Genomic DNA, 26,936 nt, shown 5'->3' with positions numbered 1-26,936 from the left:
GAGTGTGGAGAGTATGACAGTGGGCAGTATGGACATGAGAGGAGTGTGGAGGGTATGACAGTGGGCAGTATGGACAGGAGAGAAGTGTGGAGGGTATACAGTGGGCAGTATGGACAGGAGAGGAGTGTGGAGGGTATACAGTGGGCAGTATGTACAGGAGAGGAGTGTGGAGGGTATGACAGTGGGCAGTATGGACAGGAGAGGAGTGTGGAGGGTATGACAGTGGGCAGTATGGACAGGAGAGGAGTGTGGAGGGTATACAGTGGGCAGCATGTGTTTTTTTATAGAGCACTATAAAGCCAAAAAAAATTCACCATCATTGGATATTAGCTCCATTTTTTAATATGTTTCTTAATGGCTCTCCTAATATCATGATTTCTCAAGCTGTAGATCAGAGGGTTAAATAACGGTGTCAGCAGGGTGTAAAGCAAAGACAGACCTTTGTTGACATTAAGGGAATTGTCACTTGGTGGAAAAATATAAAGGAAAGACAAAGTTCCATAATAAAGACAGGCAATGGTCAGGTGGGAGCTGCAGGTAGAGAAGGTCTTCTGTCTCCCAGTGGCAGACGGGATCTTTAAGATGGCCTGAAGAATGGAGATGTAGGTGGCCGAGATAAATATAAATGGAAAAATAAGGACAGGGAAAGACAGTAGAGAGGTGACCAACATAACAAGGGAAGTGTCCGAACATGAAAGCTCTATGACTGGAGCAATATCACAGTAGAAGTGGTTGATAATATTCGGACCACAGAAATCCAACTTATCTAAAAGAATATATATTACTAATGAGAAAGTGAAGCCCACCAACCAACAGGAGAGGACTATCTGAACTTGATGTCCAAAGGTCATGATGATGGTATAATGCAATGGTTTACAAATGGCTGAATATCGATCGAAAGACATTGCAGCCAGCAACAAACATTGATTAACAGTAGGGACACCCAGGAAATACAACTGACATATACATCTGCTAACTGACACTTTCCCACTACCAAGTAGGATCAGCCATAACATGTTGGGCACAATGTTGGCAGTGAAGAGGATTTCACACAAGGAAAGTTGACTGAGAAAGAAATACATGGGAAAGTGGAGGCTTTGGTTCACGAAAACCAAGACGATGACAAGAAAGTTCCCCGTTACAGCAGTAATATGAATGAACAAAAATAGGATGAAAAGTAAGATTCTGAGTTCATGAAGATTTCCAAATCCAAGAAGAAGAAATTCTGTAACTAAGGTCCGGTTCCTCTCCAACATCTCCTGAACATAAGAGACGGCAAAGTCATAGAAAGGTAGGAGAACAAATAAAGGAAAAAACGTTTTATAGATAAAATATCTAAAATATGCAGGTCTATATAGACAATTTATCACATATTATACTATAGCAGATATTACAACTTCTGAACGTGAAAATCACTAATGAGCAAGCAATTGTAAAGTTCATTCTGATATTTAACCACTTCAATACCGGGCACTTTCGCCCCTTCCTGCCCAGCTACTGTGATCGTAACGCCCCCCCCCCCCCCCGCTCAACAACCTTGATCGCGGTCGCCCCCCCCCCCCGCTCAACAACTTAGATCGTTTACCCCGCCCAACAACTTCGACTCCAGGGGGCCCCCTCAATCAACTCTCAAGCCCAGGGGCCCCCACCACCCTAAGTCCTGCCCTGGCGCCAATGGGGTTGCACTGATCATCAGTGCCCTTATTATCAATGTAAATAATGTACTCACTGTGCCCTGACAGATTGACTCCACTTTCCTTGCATGCTGTCTCTGTGTGAGGAAAGGAGAGCTGATAACCGGCAAGTCTGTTTATATTTGTGCGAGCTTTGATTGGACGAAGCTGATCACATGGTAAACGTACGCTGTGATTGGCCCTTTAACCAGATCTGTGATCTGCTGCGTCCATACTAGCACATTATGTGCCACTTACTTGCAAACGAAGTCAGCGCCATCCCCATTGCAGGCCGCATCCATGTACGCACCTCATCCTTCCGGGGCCGCGGACTCTGGCACTGTGACTGGTCAGAGCCACGTGATGTCACTCCCGTGGGGAGCCGCCAGTCATCGGTACAGTACAAAGTAAATATCTCTTAAACGATGCACGTTTAGGAGATATTTACAGTACCTATAGGTACAACTTGCAAATGGAGGTTTGCAACCCTTTTAAATAAGCCTGGTAATGTTCATTGAAGTGCAGCTGATATTTTCCTTCCCATCATTTTTAACATTAAATTACTTGCCGACCGCCGCACAAACATTTACGTTGGCAGAATGGCATGGCTGCGCAAAGGGATATACCTGTACGTCCCTTTGAATCTGCCCCTGCCGCGAGCTCCGTGACCGCGGAATCAATGTCCCCCGCGATCATAACGGGGAGCTGCATGATGATGGGGGGGGGGGGGGGTCCCTGTGGAAACAAGGCATTTCCCTGTTCTGCCTTGTGACAGGACAGAGATCTACTGCTCCCGGGTGCAGCGATCACTGTCGTGTTACTTGTAGCCCCACACAGTCAGAATCACTCCCTAGGACACACTTAACCCCTTGATCGCCCCTAGCGTTTAACCCCTTCCCTGCCAGTGTCATTTACACAGTAACCAGTGCATTCTCATAGCCCTGATCGCTGTACAAATGACAATGGTCCCAAAATAGCATCAAAAGTGTCCGCCATAATGTCTCAGTCATGATAAAAATCATAGATCGTTGATATTTCTAGTAAACAATTATTAATACAAATGCCATAAATCTATCCCCTATTTTGTAGACTCTATAACTTTTGTGCAAACCAATCAATATACGCCTATTGTGATTTTTTTTTTTTTTACCAAAAATATGTAGAAAATAACTATCGGCCTAGACTAAGGAAAAAACGTTTTATATATTTTTTGGGATATATTACAGCAAAATGTAAAAAATATAGAATTTTTTCAAAATTGTCGTCTCTATTTTTGTTTAAAGCACAAAAAACAAAAACCGCAGAGGTGATCAAATGCCACCAAAGGAAAGCTCTATTTGTGGGGAAAAAAGGACGTCAGTTTTGTTTGGGAGCCACGTCGCACGACCGCGCAATTGTCAGTTAAAGCGACGCAGTGCCGAATCGCAAAAAATGGCCCGGTCATTGGGCAGCCAAATCCACCGGGGGTGAAGTGGTTAAAGGACATCTATAAAAAAAATAAATAAAAAATAAATACTTTTAATACAGTACAACTTACTAGACCACAAACATCCTTATATTAGTTGTGTAAACTACTAGTCTTCTCAATTTAGAATGTAATGGAGATGGAGGAAGGCTGACATGTTTGATGTCCAGCCTGAGAGACAACCCTGGCTTCTTTCAAAGACACAATGGAGGGGAAAAAACAAACTCAAAGTTCCAAATGTTCCAGTAAATGATTTCTCATGCGATATCACATTTAAACACCTACCGTGTCACTTTTCATATGATAAATGTTCATATCTGTTAAGGTGTTTTTATACAATTTCTGTCATCAAGAGGATGAAATCCCCAGATACCTAGACAGATGAATCATTTATTATCAGGAGACTTATTAGTGAATGTTATTCCTTAATAGCCAAGTGGATTGTTGCAGAGACTACCTAAAAGTGTCTAACAATCTATTTAGTATGCTGTACATTATGTGTAGCTCTAACCTCACAGGGGCTGGTGAATGGTCACCCTATTCTTGTACAGCCAGACACCAAGCATTTTCCACTTGCATCCAGCCATTGAGCTTGGTTTTGTTTTCTTAGAGTGATAACTTGTATGGGGTAAAGGGGTTATGAGATTCCCAACTTGACTGGGATGACAAATGGAGACAACGTCCCCCTATGTTTTCTTGAGCCGACCTGTAAGTATTTATTTTATTTATTCTAAAAGGCAGTTACCTATTGTAAATTTTATATATAATTTTTAATTCTTTAAATTTTACCTAGCATCAACCTTCTGACGAAGCGGACTCAATCCACGAAACGCATTAAGCCTCAGGACGCCAAAATATTTTGTCTATTAGAATGTGTCTACCATTATCAATTATGAATGTATTCCATTTATTATGGATTTCTTATGTCGGTTTGTATTTTTATTTCGTTTTTACCATAATGGAATGTTTAATCATGACTGTCTTAGAATACATGTAGTTACATATTTATTATGTATGATTTATATTATTGATTTAAGTGACATGCCTCAATTAAAGTCTCAGAACCTTTGCTAGATTGTACAAAACAGGGACGGAGACATGTTGCCATGGGTGTGCTGGGTCACAACTTGTTTTTTCTGTGTACAAAAATCCTGTTCTGTTCTCGCTCCTGGCCTCCAACAGTCTTTGACGCACAAAAGCCCCTTAACCACTTGCTTACTGTGCACATACACCCCCTTCCTGCCCAGGCTAAATTTCAGCTTCCGGCACTGCGTCGCTTTAACTAACAATTGCGGTTGTGTGACGTGGCTCCCAAACAAAATTGACACCTTTTTCCCCACAAATAGAGCTTTCTTTTGGTGGGATTTGATCTGCTATGCGGTTTTAATTTTTTGTGCTATAAAACAAAAAAAAGTGTAAATTTTGGAAAAAAAAATATATATACATTTTTACTATAATAAAATATCCCGTTAAAATAAGCGTATAGTGACTTGTTTGCGCAAAAGTTATAGCGCCTACAAAATAGGGGACATAATGATTTTTTTTTATTACTAGTAATGGCGATCTGCAATTTTTTTATTGGGACTGCGACATTATGGCAGACACTTGACACATTTTTGGGACCATTCACATTTATACAGTGAACAGTGCTATAAATATGCACCAATTACTGTATAAATGTGACTGGCAGGGAAGGGGTTAACACTAGGGGGCGAGAAAGGGGTTAAATGTGTAGCCTAGTGAGTGTTCTAACTGTAGGGGGAGGGGACTGACTGGGGAGGTGACAGATCTGTGTCCCTATGTACAAGGGACACAGCATCGGTCTCCTCTCCGACAGGACGTGGAGCTCTGTGTTTACACACACAGATCCACGTCCCTGCACAGTTACTGGGCAATCGCGGGCACCGTGTTCCCAGTAAAGCGGCGGGTGCACGCCCCCTAGCAGCTTTAAAAGACGAGAACGTCATGTCAGAACAACTGAGCCAATATGCCGCCGTCAATTGATGGCGGCTGGTAGACAAGTGGTTGTACACCCTACCCTGTACAACCACTTTCACCTACAGTTAAGCCTAGATTAAGGCTTAGCTGTAGGTGCAACAAATATTTCCTAAAACCTACATGGTTTAGGAGATATTTCCAATTCCCTGTGCGATCATTTATTCAGCGCAGGTGCACTTTAGAAAGGGCATGCTGTGCCGTTTATAGCTGGGGTCATGCCGTGACCGACGGCTCCCGCATGCATGTGCGGAAGTGAAGTCCTGCGAGTCCGGCCAGTCAGAGCCGGAGTCCACGGCCCCAGAAGGAAACTGAAGAGGATGCTTCCTGCAACAGCGGACACCGGTGACATTGCAGGCTTTGGTTTCAGGTGACACTTTTACCCTAAATAAAGTAGAAAGGGCAAAGTCCACCTTGGGATGAACCCATACTATGAAGGATGGGGTGATTAACAAAAGTTAGTTTTTACTAGTTGGTCAGATCTTTGATCTAGTACCCTTCAATTTCCATTCCCAATCTAGAGTACATTCCCTTCAGGGGTGGAGGAACTTTTGACCTTTATAAAATTTAAATGTAGCGCTGGTCTCCCAACGAGTTGGGTGCCATTGTAAATTTAGCAGTGTCTGAGCCAATAGTTGGGCTCAGACTGTTAATTCTATTTAAATTAGCCTCTGTTCTGGCTATGGGTGTGAAGTTTTCCCTTGTTGCCTGTAGGTGTCATTACCACTTCAGGCCTATGTTGAACTCAGGCAAACAATAGTGTGTTGAGTGCCCCTTCTTGGCAGCAGCCCAGTGGGAGTGGAGCCCAGCTGAGCATGCAGGGAGGGGATACTTAAGGGGCAGACACCATTTTCTGGGGTCCTTTGCCTCGTGGACCTCCTGGCGCGAGGTGGGTGTGCGATTACAGTCTCGGGACCACATTGGTCTGAGGCAGTGTTCCTCAGAAGTAGGTCCAGCTATGCTACAAGGGATCCCAAGCTGTCCATCTAAGTGAAGGAAGCTTCTTAGCAAAGGAAACAAGGGGAGGACCTGCCCTGGAGGAGACAAGCCGATGTCTCAGGATAGGCCTGGTAACCTTGTTAAGGAACAGGGATCCACTATGCAAATGGTCTTACAGTCCGCCGGATTGGCTTAAAGGCTCTTTTGCCGCAAGGCAGGAAGTTCAGGACTTTAAATCCTGTGGCAGAGGATTCCTGACTATCCATTTTGTGTTCTCAGACAGTCTGTGGCAGAAACTGTTTCTCTACTCTCTGTGCATCATTCCGGCTGCTAGGCCATGTGAGAGGGGGTCTATCTGGGTGAGCAATACTCACTCGTGAGTGGCGAATATTGGAACTTTGAATACCTTTGTGCATTCTGTACCTGAACCTTCCCCTTCTCTCTATACTCTCTTCACAAGTTTATGCAGCAAAAATAAACTGAACAGTTGAAGGTTTTACATCTTGTGTGGACATTGCAATTACTAAAGACTTTCTATCCTAGACAAACAAATCCCAAAGTCTAAAATCGAAACCAGCAGCTCATTTGGGGGTAATGCTACATACAAGATTTGTGATATAGCACCCCCCCCCCCCCAATTCTGTCCTCTAAAATTAAAAGCAATAGACAGGATGAAAATTTGTTTATTTTTTCATAGACAGCACATACTGTGGCTTTTTCAGAGATTTCCCAATGAACACTGCACACACCATGACAACAAGAAGACTAAGACATCCGACAGCCACCAACACCCAGAGCTCCGCAGGGGCAGACTCTTCCCTCGTCACTGCAGCCGCAACATTCCTTTGTGAAGGTCCAATCACAAGCAGAGGTCCCAGAGTGGTCCCAGTTTGTCCCTCTTCTGTGTGGGGTTCTTAACAGGAGAAAAGTGAGAGGTCAACAGACAAACTGCATGGAATTGTACAGAAATGTAAGAACTTGCAGTCAACAATCTAGCTTTTACACACACACACACACACGTCTAGAAGTTAACACCCATTTTAGACCCTCAAATCCTAAAATAGTTTCTTCAGTCAATAGTGGACAGAACTGGGAAGATAATGCAACTTCCTAGGTTGTGGTATGAGCAGTTGGAGATTCCCTCCCCAATCTAGTCATGTTAGAAGTGGGAAAGCTTCCACTAGTGACAAATATAAAGCCATCAGGATTCTAGCCTTACCATCCAGGTTTTGGATCTTCCACTTGTCTTAGTGAAAGATTGTCAGCCACAGAGGCTCAACTAGAACCTTGAGGGCCCTGGTGCAAGAAACCAAGAAGGTCCCCCCTGACTACTGCTGGGGCCCCTTCCATCAGTTTATAGGGCCCTTTACATCACACGACTTGGTTGTTAGCCGTGTGAACCAAGTCCTATGATCCAGCATCTTGGGGCTCCAGCACAATGGCAGAGCACCAGGGCCCAGCCACCAAGTGTAACCTTGGTAGCGCCGCTACTGGTCAGCCATGTTAATCTGTACGAGAGAGATTCTCCAATTCTTAAACTCGAATTTAAAAGCCATCAGAACCCTGGTGAAGAAAGATGCATAGCAATTTAAGAATTTAGAACAAACATCCTTTGTCCTGAAAGGACACTTTGTGGCCAAGAGGCAATGCTCCAACAATGAATTAATATTTAGCAACATGAAGCACTCTACGTTCTGGGCTAGACATTAAAATTAGCTTATAGTTCAGACAGTATTTAGGACAATGATAGGAAGCCATAGGGAAACACTCTTCAGCCTCCAGACAGACACTTCAACCTCAGGGAAGCCAAGCCACAGCTCAACAAGATACCATTTTGGAAAGACAGCCCTTTTAGGAGACTTGCAAGCCAGCTGCCATTTTATAAAACGGCGATCTTTTTATGAGTCATTGCTTACTTTGTTACACTGTAACCATTGTGGATTTCTTGTGATACTTAGATTGTTCTTCCCAATATAATAACCATTTAGATTTCCTTAGTTTATCCCATTTTGAATGTTTGGAGCTATAGTAATGTACCTTTATAGTTTAACACCCAATCCTTGTGCAGGGGAATTACTGTTGGGCTTCGTAAAACAGACCATAGTCTGATAATTACACGGTTAGTTTGTCCATGGGGAGAAATTGGTCCTTTAGTTTATATGCACCAATATACCTTAGCGAGTGTTGCATACGATCTTGTTATTTTATGCAAGATTGTGGTCTCTGCCCATCTACAAATTTGTGAATGCATGTCTAGTGAATATTAAGGGGGTTACAAACCCTCAAAGGTTTTACCTTCCTGCCGCTTTTACTTACCTGAACCCGGTCTTTCCAGGAACATGCACAGCAGCTCCAGCCGCTGTCTCAGGTCCTCATTGGATAGATTGACAGCAAGAGGAGCCAATGGCTCCCCTGCTTTCAATCAAATGATGTGGGAGCTGGGACTGAGTCTTGCCGTCAATGGATGCAGCAGGACTTGGGAGCAGGCCTGCATGAGTGCCACTAGGGAAAGCGCTTCTGTGGGGGGGCACTCAAAATGAGCATAATGGAGGGACCTCAGAGGAGAATCAGGGCCACTCTGCAAAACCCTTCCTTGCACAGAGAAGGCAAGTATAGGCGTGTTATTTAAAAAACACCCTTTATAACCTATTCAATATTGATCTGTGTTATTCAAAGATTTCTGCTTTGGGCAAAATTAAAAGTTGTTCAGGAAATTCCTGACGCAAATGCATTACTTGAAACCCCTTGGCAGGGATCCAGCCACAATCTGTACCCCATTGGTTTCTTCCATTCCTGTATCAAAAGTAGTCTGACATCCCCAATAGAGTTCCCTCTAGTCCTGTTCTGACACATTTCTCCCCCTCACAGGTCACCAAGACCAACAAACTGAACAGGGGGGGGGGGAATAAAAAATTAACTACTGTCCAAGGGGAAACATTGCTTTAGGTAGACTAACCCCTTAATTGGAGCAAAATGCCAATTTAAAATGTTATGTCAAAAGTTTAATGCGTTTACTGAAGATCACCTTTAGGAGACATCTCTAGCGATCACCTACATTCACAACATGGCTGCAAGTTAAACTCACCATTCAAGACTTCTCTCCTGCCTCTTGGTCTTCCAAATCTGCCCCTTCCTCCAGAAACCAGAGCAGTAGGGTTGCTGCAGGTGCCTGTACCACAACACTGGCAGATACTGCTGGGGCCCTCAACTGCAGACCAACTAGAGAAGACAATTGTTAGACAAGTCTACATTTAGAAGACTTGAAGTTTTAGTGAAAAAACAATGCTGTAGAATCGTACAGTGGGGGGGGGGGGGGGTGGGTGGGGGTGGATGCATTTGATCCCCTGACAAAAACACCATTAAAATGCAGACTGATTATTTCAGACAGTAAAAAATTTGTGAAATTTTTGATCCCCTTGCGAACAAGGGTTTTGCCACCAAGTACCGAGGGCAGATGTTTCTTGTAGTTGGCCCACAGGTTTGCACAAATCTCAGGAGGGATTTTGTCCCACTCTTTGCAGATCCTCTTAAAGTCATTACGGTCAAGGCTGACATTTGGCAACTTGAACTTTCAGCTCCCTCCACATATTTTCTATGGGATTAAAGTCTGGAGACTAGGGCACTCTAGGACCTTAATGTGCTTGAGACACCTTGTTTCCTTGGTCATGCATTTTGGATCATTGTCATGCCGAAATACCCCATCCATGACCTGTTTTCAACGCCGAGGGAAGGTTCTCACACAAGATTTTGACAGAACATTGTCCATTGTCCCTTTGTGTGTCAGGAACACTTCCATTACATCAGTTTCCACCTCCATATTTGACAGTGGGGATGATGTTCTTGGGATCATAAGCAGCATTCCTCCAAACATGGCAAGTTGATGCCAAGGAGCTGGATTTTGGTCTGGCCACAACACTTCACCCAGTTCTCTGAATCATTCAGATGTTCATTAGCAAACATCAGACGGCCCTGTACATGTGCTTTCTTGAAAGGCACTTGTGCTCAAAACACACACCTGAAGTTTGGACTTTGTGGGCGCAGCAGGATTTCAGTCCTTCAATGTAGTGTTACCAATTGTTTTGGTAGCGAGAATGGACCATAGTCTCAGCTGCCTTGAGATAATTGACAATCCCTGGATCCGAGTTCTGCAGTGAAACTAGCAGATTAAATCTGAAACCAGCACAGCTAGAACAATGAAAACCACCACATTTGTGATGCAACACAAGTGGCAAGGCATTGAGCCAACTTGTAGGCTCTTGGATACTGGGAACAAGGCTAGGTGTATGAGCACATGTGCATCTGCCATGACACTGAAAAATGTAAGCCCATCATGATACGATCCAGGGAATAGAACTAAGCCAATCCTCTGCCTAGGGGGGGGTGGATAAAATATACAGTAAAGACACATTCAAGAATTCCAGTCTTGAGCAGAAAGTCAAAGCCCCATTAGATATGCCCCATGCATGCTCTACGTTCCTGAAAATGGTCCACCAAGCAGTGCTCATGTGATCTACAAGATTCTGATCAAGTGACATCTGTGGAGCTGCATGCACATCACAGCAGTGAGCATGTGCTCTGGCAGATCACCCAAAGGCTACACTTTGAGATGACAGGTGTAGAACTGCCACCTGTGCATAGACTTCTGGGTTGGAGGCAGGCATCAGACACCATTGCAGATGAATTATCACCAGGGTTAAGGAACTGAAGGCATTATTTTTATCATGAAACAGAGCTAGTGTATGCTCTTACACCAATGGGGGAGTAAGCAAAATGTAGTTTTACTATATTCCAAGGATTAAAGATTTATCCCTCACTGAGAAGAAAATATGGAGTTACTTACCGGTAACGTCCTTTTCCAGGAGTCTTTCAGGACAGCCACCTTAGAGAGATCCCGGCTCCTCCCCTCTCAGGAAACACCGCCTTCAATCAGAGATTTAAGCCTCATCCTCCCACTGGCCCTTCAGTTTATCACGAGCACCTCCGGCCAACTGGGGAGACACAAGAACACGTCATACAACACAAACATTACAATCTTACCTGACGGTCTTATGTGATGAGTCCTCAGACGTCCAGTACCTGGGTGGGTACCGGTGCTGTCCTGAAAGACTCCTGGAAAAGGACGTTACCGGTAAGTAACTCCATATTTCCCTGGATCGTCTTTCAGGACAGCCACCTTAGAGAGGATAAGCGAGCACCTTACCTTAGGGTGAGACTACTGCTTGCAGAACTTTACGACCCAAGGCTTGGTCCTTTGCTGACAGCAGATCCAATCTGTAGTGCTTGACAAACGTGTTGAAGCTGGACCACGTTGCAGCCTTACAAATTTGCTCAGGAGAAGCACCAGCCCATTCCGCTTGTGAAGCTGCAGCCGCTCTAGTGGAATGTGCCCTGATCCCATCTGGGGGGGTCTGACCCTCCTAACTCATAAGCTTGAACAATAGCCGATTTAAGCCATCTGGCTATAGTCCGTCTGGACGCCCTGGATCCTTTCTTAGATCCTGAAAATACAAAAAGGGACTCTGACTTTCTAAATTGTCTAGTGCATTCTAAGTACTGGAGAATGCACCTCCTAACATCTAAATTATGGAATGAACGTTCCTGTTCCCTCACAGGATTAGAACAAAAAGTAGGTAAGATGATTTCTTGGCTCCTATGAAATCTTGAAGCCACCTTTGGCAAGAAGGCCGGAACGGTTTTGAAAATAACCCTATCCGGAAAAACTTGAAAATAAGGGGCCCTGATGGAAAGGGCTTAGAGTTCGCTGACTCGTCTTGCCGTGGTAATTGCCACCAAAAACACAGTTTTGAGGGTAATTCGTTTCAAAGAACAGGATTCTAGTGGTTCAAAAGGCTCTTTTGTAAGAGCCTGTAAAACCAAAGAGAGGTTCCAAACTGGAAGCGAAGAGGTTCTAACTGGCCTCTGTCTACTTAGACCCTTGGGTAGCAAGGTTCTTCAAGGGTCTAACGCTAGTTGTTTTTCTAGAAAAACGCTCAACGCAGAAACTTGTCCTTTCAATGTGCTAAGTCTTTGTCTGCACCTGACTGTAGGAATTCTAGCACTGCCACTGAACTATGAACGTCAAAGGAGCCTTCTGAGCACCATATGTTAAAACGTCTCCACACCTTACAGTAGATGTTTTGAGTTGCTACTTTCCTACAATTTAGGAGAGTCTTAATTAGACGCTCAGAAAAACCCCTGCCCCTCAACAATGACTCCTCAGAAGCCAGGCTGCCAGGTTCCACCTGTCTATGTGAGGGCAGCAGAATGGACCCTGAGAAAGAAGGTCGGTCTGGGCCGGAAGGATCCAAGGAGGTTCTATTGCCAGGTTCCTTAGAATGGAGAACCACGGTCTCCTCGGCCAATAAGGAGCGATCAAGATGAGGATCGTATTCTCCCCTTGCAACTTCCTCAAAACAGCCGGAATCAGGACCGGAGGGGGGGAAGGCATAGCACCTTGAAAATGCCCAAGTCTGGGCGAGTGCGTCTATTCCTAGCGCTCCGTCCCATCTGTTTAGGGAGAAGAAAAGACTTGTCTTGGTATTGTGTTTCGAGGCAAAGAGGTCTATGCATGGTGTTCCCCATCTCTGAACAATCATGTTGAATACCTCCTGCTTTAAGATCCAATCGCCTTCCTTCAGAGTTGTTCGGCTGAGGAAGTCCGCTGTCTGGTTCCGATCTCCCTTCAAGTGGGTTGCAGACAGGGACAATACATTGAGTTCTGCCCACTTCAGGATGGCTTCTGCCAGAAGCCATAGGGAGCAACTTCTTGTACCCCCCTGCCTGTTGATGTAGGCTACTGTTGGGGAATTGTCCGAACGGATTCTCACATGTTGTCCCTGAAGTTCCCCCTGAAAGGCTCTGAGCGCTAGTTCTACTGCTCTCAGCTCCCTCCAGTTGGAGGATCTTAGAGCGTCCTCTTTCCTCCAGGTCCCCTGGACCCACTTGGGACCCAAGTGTGCTCCCCAACCTGAACCGCTGGCATCTGTTGTGACTGTCTTGGTCACTGGCAGGATCCACTCGAGACAGATTTGCTCCCTTTCTCCACCACCAGAGTGACCTTTTGACCTGATTTGGGATGGAGATTAAGGCATCCAAGGAGGTCTGACTGTGGTCCCAAACCTTCAGAATAAATAACTGAAGAGGACGAAAGTGCAGTCCCGCCCAATGTACTGCCGGAAGTGTGGATGTTAGTAATCCCAATCCTGACATGGCCTCCCTGACTGAAACCTGACTGTTGCTCTGCAACCGCAACATGGTCTTGTCCACCTTTAGGACCTTTTCGGAGGGAAGAAAGACCCTTTGAATCGTTGAGTCCACCACATAACCCAGGAAGGTGACTCTCTGGGCTGGGACTAAACTGGACTTTTCTAGGTTCAGAAGCCATCCCAATTTCTCCAGGATGTCTCTTGCTACCTGAAGATCCTGAACCAACTGATCCGCTGAGGGTGCAAACAGGAGGAGAAGATCGTCTAGATATGCAACTATCGAAAGACCTTTGAGTCGCAGAAAGGCCAGAACTTCTACCATCACTTTTGTGAAGATTTGGGGAGAAGATGATAGCCCAAAGGGGAGAGCTTTGAACTGCCAATGCAGTACCCGATTCCCAGTCCTTACTGCTAGCCTCAGATATTTTTGATGATCCTCGGCTATGGGAATATGCAGATATGCATCCTTTAGATCGATCGATGCCATGAAGCAGTTTGGCGGGAGTAACGCTCTGACCGAATAGATCAAATCCATTCTGAATCTCCTGTACTTGATGGAGACATTCAGAGGCTTCAAATTCAGGATGAGCCTGAATTTCCCTGATGGCTTGCGGACCACAAAAATGTGGGAGTAAAAGCCTCTGTTTGTCTCCGGACCTGGCACCTGGACAATCACCTCCTGCTCTTCCAATTCCTGTAAAGAGGATAGAAGAGCGGAGGCTTTTTCCCCGCATATTGGTAGGTTGGTAATTAGAAACCTGAGAGGTGGGGGATTTGAGAACTCCCAACCTGTAGCCCCGTCTGATGATCCCCAAAACAAATTGATTTGTGGTGATCACCTCCCACTGTGGGAGAAAGGCCCCCAACCTTCCTCCCACTGTTACCGTGTCACTGGGCCTTTTTGGGCTGTTCAGGAGGGCGAAAAATCGCCGCCCCACGCCCTTTCCCCTTAGGTCCCCAAAATTTCTTTTGTTGACCTGTTTTAGGGGTCTCAGATTTCCTCGGAAACTGAAATTTTCTTTTTGTCTGTTGCCCAAATTTCCTTTTAAGGGGAAAAGCCTTTTTATCAGCCGTCCTATCCAGGACGGCTTCCAGACCAGGCCCAAATAATAAATCTCCGGTAAGCCACAGAGTTTTATCTTAAACGCACTGTCCCCCTGCCACGTCTTAAGCCACAAGGCTCTCCTGGCTGAATTGGTCAGGGCTGAAGATCTGGCGGACATGCGTACTGATTCGGCCGAGGCATCTGCCAGATAGGCCACCCCTTTAAGGAGCGTGGGAAAAGAAGCAAGGATAACATCCTTTGCTGTATTAGCTTCGATATGTGCCTTGATTTGCGTGAGCCAAAACTCCATATTACGGGCCACTACCGTGGCTGCCATGGCGGGTTTGAGATTTGTCTGTGATGATTCCCAGGCCTTTTTCAAAAGGGAATCCATCCTCTTATCCATGGGGTCAGAGAGTACCCCCATATCCTCGAAGGCCAGATCTGTATTTCTGGATACCTGAGAAAATGCTGCGTCTAGTTTTGGAGTTTTATTCCAAACTAAACTATCTTCACCTGCAAAGGGAAACCTTTTTAGTGCATTAGAGAAAAAAGGTTTCCTCTCTGGGTCCTGCCATTCTTTTTTAATGGCATTGACCAACACATCATGGACTGGAAAAACTTTTTTTCTGTTCCTCCAGACCCTTATACATTTGGTCATGTAATGACAACATTTTATTTTCCTCCTGGATACCTAGAGTGGTGTGGATGGCATCTAAAAGTTCCTCCACATCCTCTAGAGAAAGTTTGTACCTTGAGGCTTTGGAGGACTCCCCGTCCAGCCCCTCTATATCTGATTCCTCCTGGGAATCAGAAATGGCGCTACCCGCTTCTTCCTCAATGTCCTCCGCTAGACCCTCCGGTTTCTCGCCACTACTAGGGAGAAAATCCGTGGGATTAGGTGAAACAACCTGCTGTGCTGGTGGGACACTGCTTTGGGGCTGGGGCAGTTGAAAAGAGGAAAAAAAGAGCTTGAAAGGACTGAAAGGTACTAGAAAGCTCCTTAACTGACGCCGCTAGATCTGCCCCCTGTTCTGCTGTCTGTTCTCTTAAAACATCCCCAATACAACGCTTACAGAGCGTTTTCAACCAGGTTTCCCCTAGTGTTGATCTGCACACAGGGCACTTCCTTTTAGAGCCATGGGCTGATTTGCTTGAGGCTTTCTGAAAAGAGAAGCAAACAAAAGACAGCAGCACATTAGCTGGGGCCCACCAGCAATAAACACAGGGATCACCAGGAGTGCCCCCCAGGACCAACCACCACCAGGGTCCCAGAAACTCCTATCCCCACCGACCACCAGGAAGGGAAAACACCCGTGGAGCTAATAGGGTATAGGCAGGTGAACACCACCCCAGGGTTCACTTACCTGCGGCTGGCTGGCGCTTTCCTCGGATGGAGCTGTCCTCGAGACCTGTCTCCGACATTGCTGCTTAGCGGAGCGGTGGTCCGTTGTCTCCTTTGCCGACACCTCAGACTGGAGAGACTGCACCAGCCAGCGTGCGTGGTCCGCTTTCCTAGGCCGCGTCCGGAACCGGAAGACGCGGCCTCGTGTGGCTGTCCCGCCCCCAACCGGAACTGACATCGCCCATCTCCGGACCAGCGAGCTCCAAGCTGGCTGCAAAGCAGGGGGGCCTGAGACAGCCCACAGCGCCACCCTAGGCAGAGAAAACGCCGGACCTCCCAGCTTACTCTTTTCCCCAAAGAGACGCTGGGACGCACATGCGGCGCTGCAGGCGACGACTCACTAGCCGGCCTGAGCGCCAAATTCAAACCATAAAAAAGTAAACTTTTTAGGCAGAAGAACTCAATCTTCTAAAAATTGCCCAAATAAGCCTCAGCTTCCCCAGCCATCGGCTCCTGGTTCCACAGCGGTGTCTCCCCACCGGAGGAAACACCATAACTGAAGGGCCAGTGGGAGGATGAGGCTTAAATCTCTGATTGAAGGCGGTGTTTCCTGAGAGGGGAGGAGCCGGGATCTCTCTAAGGTGGCTGTCCTGAAAGACGATCCAGGGAAAAACACCCTATGTCCAACAGTGCTTCAGTAGGGGGGGGGGGGTTCCCAAATTTAACAACCAATTTTTCCTAGGTTGTGGCACACATGTGCTACTGGGTCAGTCAAGACAGATGCATGAGCTTTTTACCCAAAACATTATAGGTTTAGTAGTGAGCCACTTGATGCCCAATAAGTGTGAATCATGATGCCCAGAAAGTGTGGATCACAATTTGCGAGCATGCAAATCTTTGACACAGAACAGCGATACCTTATACATTGTCCATACTCCCTCATCCTTGTAATGTGGTCAATCAGAATTTGAAAATTACTGTCCAAAACATTAGCAAGACAAAGTAGTAGAGAAGCACATAGGCTTATCCCACCCAGATGTTTGCCCTTTCCTACATATATTGCGCTTTACCATCCCTATTCCCCAATCCATAAAACTGCATAGGCCATTAAAACCTGAACAGCTGAAGGCAGCTTATGTCCAAATGGTTGTTCCCAACCCTTCCCCCAAGCTCAGACTGGCCATAGGGCACACCAGGCATTTGCCTTGTGGGCCAGGGCAGCATATACCAAGATGGCCATTGCAGGTGTCTAACATTGACAAAAGGGGGCACAACACTGACACGGCAGTGATGTCACTGAGGGGCTTCCTTCTCCCCTGGCTAATAGGAGAAAGGAGTGGGGCATGTGCAGTAGGGTTCCTGGCGTGAAACCGAAAGGCTACACTGCCGCCATTGTGGGCAGGGGAACCCGGCAGTGTAGCCTTTTGGCTTCACGCCGGGAACTCTGCCAACATGGCTGGACTCCAGGACAGGTAAGTGTCCATTTATTAAAAGCCAGTAGCTGCTGGCTTTTATTTTTTTATTCAACCAGCCCTTCTCTCTAAGGCCTCATGCACATTGGATGTTATAAGAGACATGTAGTGTCGGAATTTTAGCAAGAAAAAACACTCAAGCTATGCGATCAAAACCCCATGGTTAGCCACATTTTGAGCTGTAAAAATGGCAAGACTCTAGTTCTTGGGTGCCCCCCCCAGATAAAAAAAAAAAACAAAAAAACCTGCAACCAAAAACTGCCAACAGCCTATATGTGCATGACACAGGATAACATGCTGGGGATTTTTTTGGTATCTTTCTACAGCCAGTAACCAAAGCTGTAAAAAAAAGTGGCCAGTGTGCATGAGGCACCTCCAGTCCTACTGTTGGGAAGTGCAACCACCAAGGTTTCCGTTCCAAACAGATACACTGCACCATACCCATATGGATCATGCTGGCAGCAGGCATGAGTTATCCCATGGATGTCCCCCCCCCCACATGTACAATGATTGCTGGCCAAGACATGACAGCAGGTGACCTGTGTACACTTGCCCATCAAAACCTGCTGTTTAAACCATCAATTTCAGAAATCCACTAGGTTATTGATCCACAAAGTCATTGTTCTGTGAAACTGGACCTTGCAATCAGTAACTAGAAGTTTGAATGTGCAGTAATCCATGAAACCACAAGCAACCTCACCTTTGTGTGGCTTTGCTATAGGAACAGGCCTTGGTCATGGCATCAGGGACCTGGGTAGTTGCAGCAGCTCTCAGGTAACAGGTTATGTAGATCTGGATTGGGAAGTATTTAAATTAGGTTATCGGTTCTTACAAGGCACCCATCTGTACCAGTCAATGCAAACTGTCCTCACCAGAGAGGCATCATTTCCTAGAAATCGGAAAGCATCCACTGTGAACTGGAGCTTGTCTGGCTCAACCCTCGGGGTGATGAAGGCTGAAGAGGAGTCATCTTGCATTCCATCAACTAGACAGCTGTAGAAAATGGTCAGTTAAAAGTAAGGCCATTATGGCAGCACCCCACCCTTCCCCCGGAGAAAAAAAAAAAAAAAGAAAACAAACACCCCATACCCATTGTTTGCAACAAGGTCATAACTGGGATTGGAGGTGGAATCAGGAGATATGGTGGTCACACATCGGTCAACATACAGGATCAGTCCAACATGGTTCTGAGTGTCCACAGAGGCCTCTATGTAGAGAATATCTCCAAGCTGATAGATGGGAGAACTTCTAGGGCCACTCCAGTCCTCTATAGACAAGACAGGAGATTACATGTAAAGTTCAGACAAGACCCCCCCCCCCCCCCCTCCCAATTATTTTCTTAACTCACCAGTCATTAGCCTCAAGGAGAAGGACAGCCTCTCTTCTATGGACACTGTGGTGCTGAATGGAACCCATGTTGGCTCAATGGCTTTGCTGCTTACATTGGCATGCCTATACAGGAGAACAGAATAAAGTGTCAGTGATGAGCCGGGGTGAAATACTAATTTCAGAGATCCATATTAATGGCAAGTGTCACTTTTCAAGGGAAAAAAAAGTTAAGACAGCAGCATGCTAGCTGCCATTGTCAACCTGCAACTTACCGACATAACCAATATGAATGATGGCAATTCAAAAAACGGATCATTTCACAAGATAGTGATGCCAGATTCAAGAAAACATACCTTAGGTTTATACTTCTAGAGTCAAGTGAGCAAGCGCCTAAATTTTCAAAAACTAGGTGCCATGAGAATATGAAGTGGTTATTTTAATATGACCACTCTTGCACCAAGGAACTTGGATAATCTAGATCAGTGGTTCTCAACTGCTGTCCTCAGGACCCACCAATAGGCCAGATTTTAAAGTGGTTGTATAGTCCATTTTTACACTTTGACCTACAAGTAAGCCTAAAATAAAAACGTACCTTAAGAAAAAAAAAAGAGATATAGATATAGACACTAGACCTTTACAGTTTAGGAGATATCCCCCTTGCAATGATCCTCTGACTGCAGCAGCACATGTGCACAGGGGATTCTCGGCTGAAGGCCCGGCTGACCTTGCCAGAAAGAAGTCTTGTGGGAGCGACAACATCGCAGCTCCAGCCACTCACAGCGCTGGAGCAGCGATACTTGGAAGACACGCCAAGGCAACATTTCAACAATAGTGACCAACAGGAATGAACCCAAGGGAAACCCCCAAACATTTTTTGGAATGGTCAAAGAGGCCTAGGAGGCAATCACCACAATGGATGCACTTGCAGTGGAAAGTCATTGAAGAGATTCTCATTTCCTGTTTCATTTGTCAAAACAGAATGTGAAGGGGGAATGCCTTAAATTGGGACAGTAGCAGAAAACTTGACAGGGGGGGCTGTGTATCTGTGCAAATGTTTTTTTTATCTCAAGATATTTACCAGGAAAGATGCATTGTTAGGACCTGCATTTCATCCTAGTGTAGACTCACCGGTAGTAGTAGCACATTATGGGGACCACGGCTGGGTTGGTTCTGATGATTGGAATGGAGGAGGTTGGGCTGTAGGTCAAGTTGGTAGCATAGATCACCCAGTCTTCCATCATCTGTAGATAAGATCAGAACATTACATACACTGGGGTAATAGCTAGAACCTTCAGAGCCCTGGTGCAAGAAGCCATGATGGGCCCCCCAGGCTTACAATTTTGGGAGGTGTCCATGGGATGAAATCTGCAAGCGGTTGGGATTGATTGCACTGGCAATTTGTCACTCAAGTCAATCTATGCCCCCTCAAGAATTCCATGCCTCCAGGAAAGCCTTGGTCTAATGGGGGACTCCTCAGAGTGGAGAGCTCCTACCCTTCACACGATTTGTGTCAGCTGGCTTTCTTTTGCCGTGACCAACCCCGACTCCCTACATGGATTCTCTGGAGTGGAGATAGGCAGGGCAGTCCAGACTCAGCTCTGCCTCCCCTCTGCGGCCAGCAGGCAAAAGACACCCGCTCCGTATAACAAATGGACAGGCGGGCCTCAGTAGCACAGCCAGAATGGACAGATGGGCCCCTCACACTGGCAGATGGTTGAACAGGCCCCCCTGAAGTGGCAGAACTCCAGGGCCCAGTCGCATTTGCGACCCTGACACACATACCGCAGGGCGACTTATGAGTTAAACATGTGACACACCCATAGTCTGCATTTCCAAAGCCTAGTCACCCAACCATCATGCTTATGAGGATTAACATTCCGTGATTAATAAAAACAGGCTAACAACTCAGAAAAATCCAGGCAATTACATTTCTAGACTCCAACAGGTCTGCTTTAAAATGGTGTCAGGTTCTAAAGACACGGTCACCTACTTAATAAAGCAGATGCATTGGTCAATAACTTTTAAACTTATTTGAGAACAGGTTAACTCTAGCAATTCCCTCCTTACACCTTGTAAGTTGTAGCCCTCTAAGAGAAAAAATAAAATTATGCAGGATACCAAGTAATGGCACCTAGTCTGCTGACATCACATCCAAGATGGCAGCAATAACACACACGCAGCCACACACACACACGCAGCCACACACGCAGCCACACACACACACGCAGCCACACACGCAGCCGCAGCCACACACGCAGCCGCAGCCACACACGCAGCCGCAGCCACACACGCAGCCGCAGCCACACACGCAGCCGCAGCCACACACGCAGCCACTTATTTTCCGGCATATAAGACGACTTTCGGGATGCAAAAAAAATGCATCCAAAGTCGGGGTTCGTCTTATACGCCAGGTACGGTCTCTGCCATCACTCACTTTTTTTCTGAATAGGCGGTGCGGTGACAGTCTGCGTGCGTCAATGATTTAAAAGACGCTCCTTCTCAGCGTGTTCTGTGATAGGTGGAACACAAATCTTCCCAGCAGCGCCTCTGTTCTGTGTTCCTCCTATCACAGATGCCTTCTCATCCTCGGACGAGATGAGAAGACGTCCCTGATAGGCGGAACACAGAACAGAGGCGCTGCTGGAAGTAATGTAATGGCACAGTGAGATTTGAAAAAGCCTGTTTCTGTCAGCGGTTCTGGCTCCCCCTCAGCTTCCAGAAATACTAGTAAGAAGGGGGTAGTATAACACACACACACTTTTTTTTATAGAAAGGAAAGCATTTAAAAAGAGCCTTTTGCCAGACCATTGCAACAATCTTCCAGTAAAAGGGTTCCCAAAAAAAAAAAAAAAAAGTTCTTGAGCTACTAGGCCCATACTTAGGAACCCAGCAACAAGATAACATTCAGCAAGAGCATTGTGTGCTTAGACTACTTTTCACAGCTTTGTTACACCCCCCCCCCCCCCATTGTACATGTGAACAAGGTCAACAGCATACACACAGGTCCCCCTCACAGAAGTAAAAGAGCAACAAGGGTTTTTAACAGTGGAAAGTGAAGTGAAGTCTTGAGGCCAATCATCTCCTGCTAATTTGCAGAGCCACGGAATATCAGCTACACAGTCCTTAGGACTGCACTGCGGTAACCCATAACAACCAGGTTTTTAGTTTCCTAAAATAAATACAATTATGGAATGGAAAGGGAAGGGAATTACCTGCACAGTGTTGCCACAGTCCTGGAGACTAATCTGGAAGATAACTTCATCAGCGCTTTGTGTGTTGGGCTTGCAGCCTTGGGGTCCCAGGCTCAGATCAGAAGATTTCACCAGCTTTCCATTCCCATAAAAATCCATCATGACACTGACCACCATGCGGTCCTCTTCACACTGGACACTAATGGGGGAACTAGATGAAATTACAGTCGGGGGCTGCTGGCGGAGCATCCCACCAGCACGTCCACCTGTTGAACCCCTCTGAGCCCCACCTCTAGAAGCCCCAAACCCGTATACCGCATTAGTGCCTGAGTAAGTCCCTCCAGAACTCCCTCTAGAAGACCCCTGGCTCTGGCCAGGTACAACCCGCTGGTTATTCCTCCACCAGTCTGATTGGCGCCTATGTCTCACCAAGGCTCCATCCCCACTACATCCAAACCCTGGTCCATAAACCAGGGCCAAAAGCAACAACCAACTACAGCAGCTCCTCACTCCTAGACCCATCCTGCCTGCAAAACCAACACCACAATGAGGCAGGAAGACAGAGCTTCCCTTTATACCCCTCCCACCAGTCACTAATACCCCCAGCTGGGGCAATTCATCACCACACCCAAATGGCTGCCTCATTCAGCATTTGGCTAAACTACACAGTTGATCTTTTGATGCTGAGACAGTTAACCACTTGCTGACAGTCACCTCATGTGAGTGGAGCTACACAGGAGAATTTCAGTAGCTTATGCCGCATACACAGGACCATTTTTCAGGTTGTAAAAAATTATTATTTTTTTTTAATGTCATTAAAAACGATCGTGTGTGGGCTCTAATTTTAGATACGCCGTTTTAACTCTGAATCTACGCCGTTAAGCGTATTCTGGAAACCAGATACGCTTAAATTAGGCTAAGATACGAGCGGCGTAAGTCTCCTACGCCGTCGTATCTTAGGGTGCATATTTACGCTGGCCGCTAGGTGGCGCTTCCGTTGTTTTCCGCGTCGAATATGCAAATGAGCAAGATACGCCGATTCACGAACGTACGTACGCCCGTCGCAATTAGTTATGCCGTTTACGGAAGACATACGCCGGCGTAAAGATAAAGCTGGTCTCTAGGTGGTGCAGCCCATGCAAAGTATGGACGTCAGAACAAGCGTATCTTTTTACGTTGTTTGCATAATTTGTACGCGAATAGGGCTGTGCGTAAGTTACGTTCACGTAGTTGGCAGTGTTCGACGTATCTTAGGCATTCTATCCGACGCATGCACACTGGGATACGTCCACGGACGGCGCATGCGCCTTTCGTTCAAAACCTAATTTACGTGGGGTCATGGTTTATTTACATAAAACACGCCCACCTCAACACAATTTGAATTAGGCGGGCTTACGCCGGCCCATTTGCGCTACGCCGCCGTAACTTAGGACGCAAGTGCTTAGCGAATACAGCACTTGCTTCTCTAACTTACGGCGGCGTAGCGTATATGAGATACGCTACGCCTGCCTAACGTTAGGCAGGTCTTACTGAATCTGGCTAATAGTTTCCAACTTTGTTCCTGTTCACTTGGAAATGTTGGTTTTCCCTGCTAACCTTTCTGTGTCCTAGCTCCTCCAGTTACTTTGTCCATTATAGAAAATCTCAGCAGGGATGGTGAAAGCTCCTCATAATGGACCCAGCAGCTGTGCAGACCTGGGAAGTCAATGCAAGGATGGTGGGAGCCCCTCATGATGGACCCAGCAGCTCAGTAGACCTAGGAAGTCAGTTCAGGGATGGTGGGAGCCTCTGATAATGGGCAACATAGCTCAGCAGAGCCAGAAACTCTGGAAAGTCCAGAAAGTCCCTTATAATGGGTACAACAGGTGTTCAGACCCGGGAACTCAGCACAGGAGTGGTGGGAACCCCTTGTAATGGCACAACAAGTGTCCAGACCGCTCAGACCTGAAACTCCGCACAAGAATGGTAGGGAGCCCTTCATAATGGGCACAGTGGCTGTGAATACCTGGAACTCAGCACAGGAATGGTGGGAACCCCTTATAATGGGCACAACAGGTGTGCAGACCTGGGAACTCAGTGCAAGGATGATGGAAGCCCCCTGATAATAGACTAAATAGGTGTGCACAGCCAGAAATTCTTCTGCGGATGGCGGGAGCCCCTCATAATGGGCAAAACAGGTGTTCAGACCTGGGAATTCAGCACAGAAGCGATGGGAACTCCTTATAATGGGCACAAGAAAAGAAGTTTGGGACTTTAAATGAGATGCGATTTGATGCAAACAGTAGTAAAGTAATAAATGCGTAATAACCAAGCTCAAACTTACCACCCAAACAGCAAGCCACCTTCAACTGTCTAACTGTATGTTAAAAACAGAGGATTGGTTGCACACATTTGCAAATGCATGGATAAGCTACAGGCCACTCCACGGCTCTCTGCGTTTCTGTAGTCCTAACTAAACTGATATAGTTTCCTCAATAGGAGGCATACAAATACTAATGAGTAGATGGAGGACAGGTATGTGTCCCCGCCTCCACCTAAGAATGGTATGGTAGTGAGAAGCATTGGAAAAGACGCATTAGGGTAAATATATAAAAAAATATCAAAATCGCATCTCCGTCCCTGTAATATGACATAGAAATGGTTGGGGACTTTGAATGAGGCATGTAGACTGCCGCACCAGCACATGTGCTGGTGCGGCAGTCTACATGCCTCATTCAAAGTCCCCAACCATTTCTATGTTATAATGGGCACAAGGGTATAGACCACTCAGGCCTGGAACTCTGCACAGGAATGGTGGGGGGCCTATATAATGAGCTGTGAATACCTGGAGTGCTTAAAGCGGAAGTTCCAATTTTAGGGAGCCAGTTTCTGGAGTGCTTTACGTACATAGTGAAGGAGAACACTAGTTACAGACTGCAGGTTTCTGGAGTGCCTTTTGCATAGGGAGCAGGGTTCTGGAGTGTGTTATGCACTGAGTGCAGGGTTCAGGAGAGTGCTAGATACAGAGTGCAGGGTTCAGGAGAGCATTATGTAGAGAGTGCAGTGTTTTGGAGTGCGTTATGTACAGAGTGCAGGGTTCTGGAGTGCGTTATGCACAGGGTGCAGGGTTCTGAAGTTATGTAGAATGCAGGGTTCTGGAGTGTGTTATTCCCAGAGTGCAGGGTTCTGGAGTGTGTTATGTACAGAGTGAGGAGTTCAAGAATGTGATATGCACAGGGTGCAGGGTTCTGGAGTTATGTACAAAGTCCCGGGTTCTTGAGTACATTATGTACAGAGTGCAGGGTTCTGGAGTGTTGGATCCAGACTGCCAGCCCCTCACATCTCAGGCAGGACACGCAGAGGGCCTCCACGCTGCCACTCTTGTAGAGCACAAAACACCCCCGCGTCTTCATGCGGATCCCAGTGTCCATCAGCGAAGCTCCGGTTGGAGCGGGACTTGCGCTAGCTTCAGTGAAAGACATAATAGGCCTCAGCCTCTCGGATGGCGTTGGATACACTGACATACTTGCGGACGATCCTCTCTCCAGAACGGGCAAATCACACCGTCTCTTGGCGCCAATCTCACCTATGTCTCACGCAGGGGTGGGTAACTCCTCCCACTTTGAGTTCTTTTCTGGGCACGTCGCTTGAGCACGTCACTCTGTTGCACGTGCAGCCAACATCTTTAGTAAACGACCTGACCTTAACCCCTTCTTCACAAGCACAGTCCAACACCTCAATAAATTTCAGACTTTCAATGGCGAAATAAAGTCTTAGTTCCATTGCCAGAGGTAACAGCCAATCCTGGATGAGCCCTCATGTAGCACTACCCCGAAGGAGCTGCTGAATAGTTTTGGGTGGCATGTTACCTCTATTCCTTCGCCGTCTAGGGTATACGATGAGAGTTGAGAAGAACTGCAATGTCCACAATTTAGGTGTCTTTTTCTGTGCTTTATTACCCAACGGGGTATAAGGTTAAAAGGAGTAGTAGTTGAAGAGGTAAAAAAGGTAATAGGTAGTAGGTTCAGGTGTATAACTTTGTTCGGAAACAGTCCTGCTTCCAGCAATGTAACTTTCATCGGCACTCTAGCCAGGGTGGGTATTGGGCACCTGGATAGGCCTCTCTCACCAGCCTAGCAGCCAGAGTGTCACACGGAATCTTTAGCAAAGTCTCTGCCACAGACCTTCCCAAAGATGTATTCCGTCCAGAATCCTTCTCAACACAGGATTAAGCACCCGGATCTCTCTTGAATAAACTTTGGCGAATTCAGAACGGACAGGCGACCATCATTCAGCCTTTCAGTAAGCGTGCATCCTTTGATGAAGTTCCATGCCTCTTCTGAGATACCAGCCCTGTGCTTGGTACTCTCCCAGACAGGTTCTTCATTGGGTGGACAGACAGCACAGGACCACTCTGCGATTGTCTGACTACCAGGCCTACACAGTAGATCACAACCCCGGACCAACCTGGTCCCGGAGTCAGGAACACTTGAACACGCACCCCCGGCCATGAGGGCCACACACGGGGGGTGGTGGGATGACAGACCAGCGATCAACGACCGCAAACGAATGACGCCAGTCCCTTAAGTACTCTCCCCCAGCATGCACAGCGAGGTGATCAACGCCCACTGATTGGCTGCTGAGGTAAAACACCCAATACGCCCTGACTTGACTGCTGCCACCCTTGGCCTGGGGTGGTACCAACACGCCAGACAGCAATAATGGACACTCACAGTACAGCCATAGCTGGAACAAAGGCCCAAATTTGGTAAAACAATACGGTCAGAGGTAATTAAGTATCGGACTAATCTCTAAATTTAAGGCACCGCCAGCTATAAAAGTAGCAGGGCGCTACATACCTCATACTCATTCATATAGGGGGGTAGGGATCTGGGGGCTCCCTTGTTAAATGGAGCGTCCAGATTCTGATAAGCCTCCTGCCTGCAGACCCCTACAGTCCAGGGTCGTGGGGAAGAGGCCCTTGTCCCCATCAACATGGGGACAAAGTGCTTTGCGGTATGGGGCGCAGAGCACCCCCATGTTGAGGGCATGTGGCCTGGCATGTTTCTGGGGGGTGCCTGCCAGGCTGCATGCTTGGATAAGTGTTTGGGATGGATTTTGGAGGATTACACTTTTTTACATATTGGCGTAGGGTTCCCCTCAAAATCCATACCAGACCTAAAAGTGTGCTCATTATGAGGGGCTCCTGCCATCCACATGAAGAGTTTCTAGCACTGCAGACCTAGGTTGTCCATCATCAGAGGCTTCCATCATTCTTTCCCTGAGTTCCCAGGTATT

The 26,936-nt window shown here is 46.6% G+C and overlaps 2 protein-coding genes across 2 annotated transcripts; both read right to left on the bottom strand.

Moving 5' to 3' along the window:
* Positions 1-293: 293 nt before the first annotated feature.
* On the bottom strand, positions 294-1,260 carry LOC120930958 (olfactory receptor 10A3-like). The gene has a single exon (XM_040342091.1). The coding sequence runs from the start codon at positions 1,254-1,256 to the stop codon at positions 327-329; it is 930 nt and encodes a 309-aa protein (XP_040198025.1). The 5' UTR covers positions 1,257-1,260; the 3' UTR covers positions 294-326.
* Positions 1,261-6,739: 5,479 nt separating this feature from the next.
* Positions 6,740-22,180, bottom strand: LOC120933605 (zona pellucida sperm-binding protein 3-like). The gene is made up of 8 exons (XM_040346899.1): positions 21,681-22,180; positions 19,597-19,709; positions 18,488-18,591; positions 18,229-18,406; positions 18,012-18,132; positions 17,840-17,931; positions 9,158-9,291; positions 6,740-6,985 (listed from the first exon to the last, which is right to left on the bottom strand). Exons 1-8 carry the CDS (start codon positions 21,906-21,908, stop codon positions 6,756-6,758), a joined length of 1,200 nt encoding a protein of 399 aa, XP_040202833.1. The 5' UTR covers positions 21,909-22,180; the 3' UTR covers positions 6,740-6,755.
* Positions 22,181-26,936: the final 4,756 nt, after the last annotated feature.

Source organism: Rana temporaria, chromosome 3 (genome assembly GCF_905171775.1).
Source record: "Rana temporaria chromosome 3, aRanTem1.1, whole genome shotgun sequence".
Lineage (NCBI taxonomy): Eukaryota > Metazoa > Chordata > Amphibia > Anura > Ranidae > Rana > Rana temporaria.
Note: the sequence above shows the minus strand (reverse complement) of the source record. Positions and strands in the feature narration are given on the sequence as shown.

Coding starts and splice junctions, on each gene's coding strand:
- LOC120933605 (XM_040346899.1), bottom strand. CDS start 21,908: ATGCTCCGCCAGCAGCCCCCGACTGTAATTTCATCTAGTTCCCCCATT. Junction 18,133..18,228: donor GACCTTGTTGCAAACAATGG/GTATGGGGTGTT, acceptor CATTTTCTACAG/CTGTCTAGTTGATGGAATGC. Junction 6,986..9,157: donor CAGGAGAGAAGTCTTGAATG/GTGAGTTTAACT, acceptor TCTCCTGTTAAG/AACCCCACACAGAAGAGGGA.
- LOC120930958 (XM_040342091.1), bottom strand. CDS start 1,256: ATGTTGGAGAGGAACCGGACCTTAGTTACAGAATTTCTTCTTCTTGGA.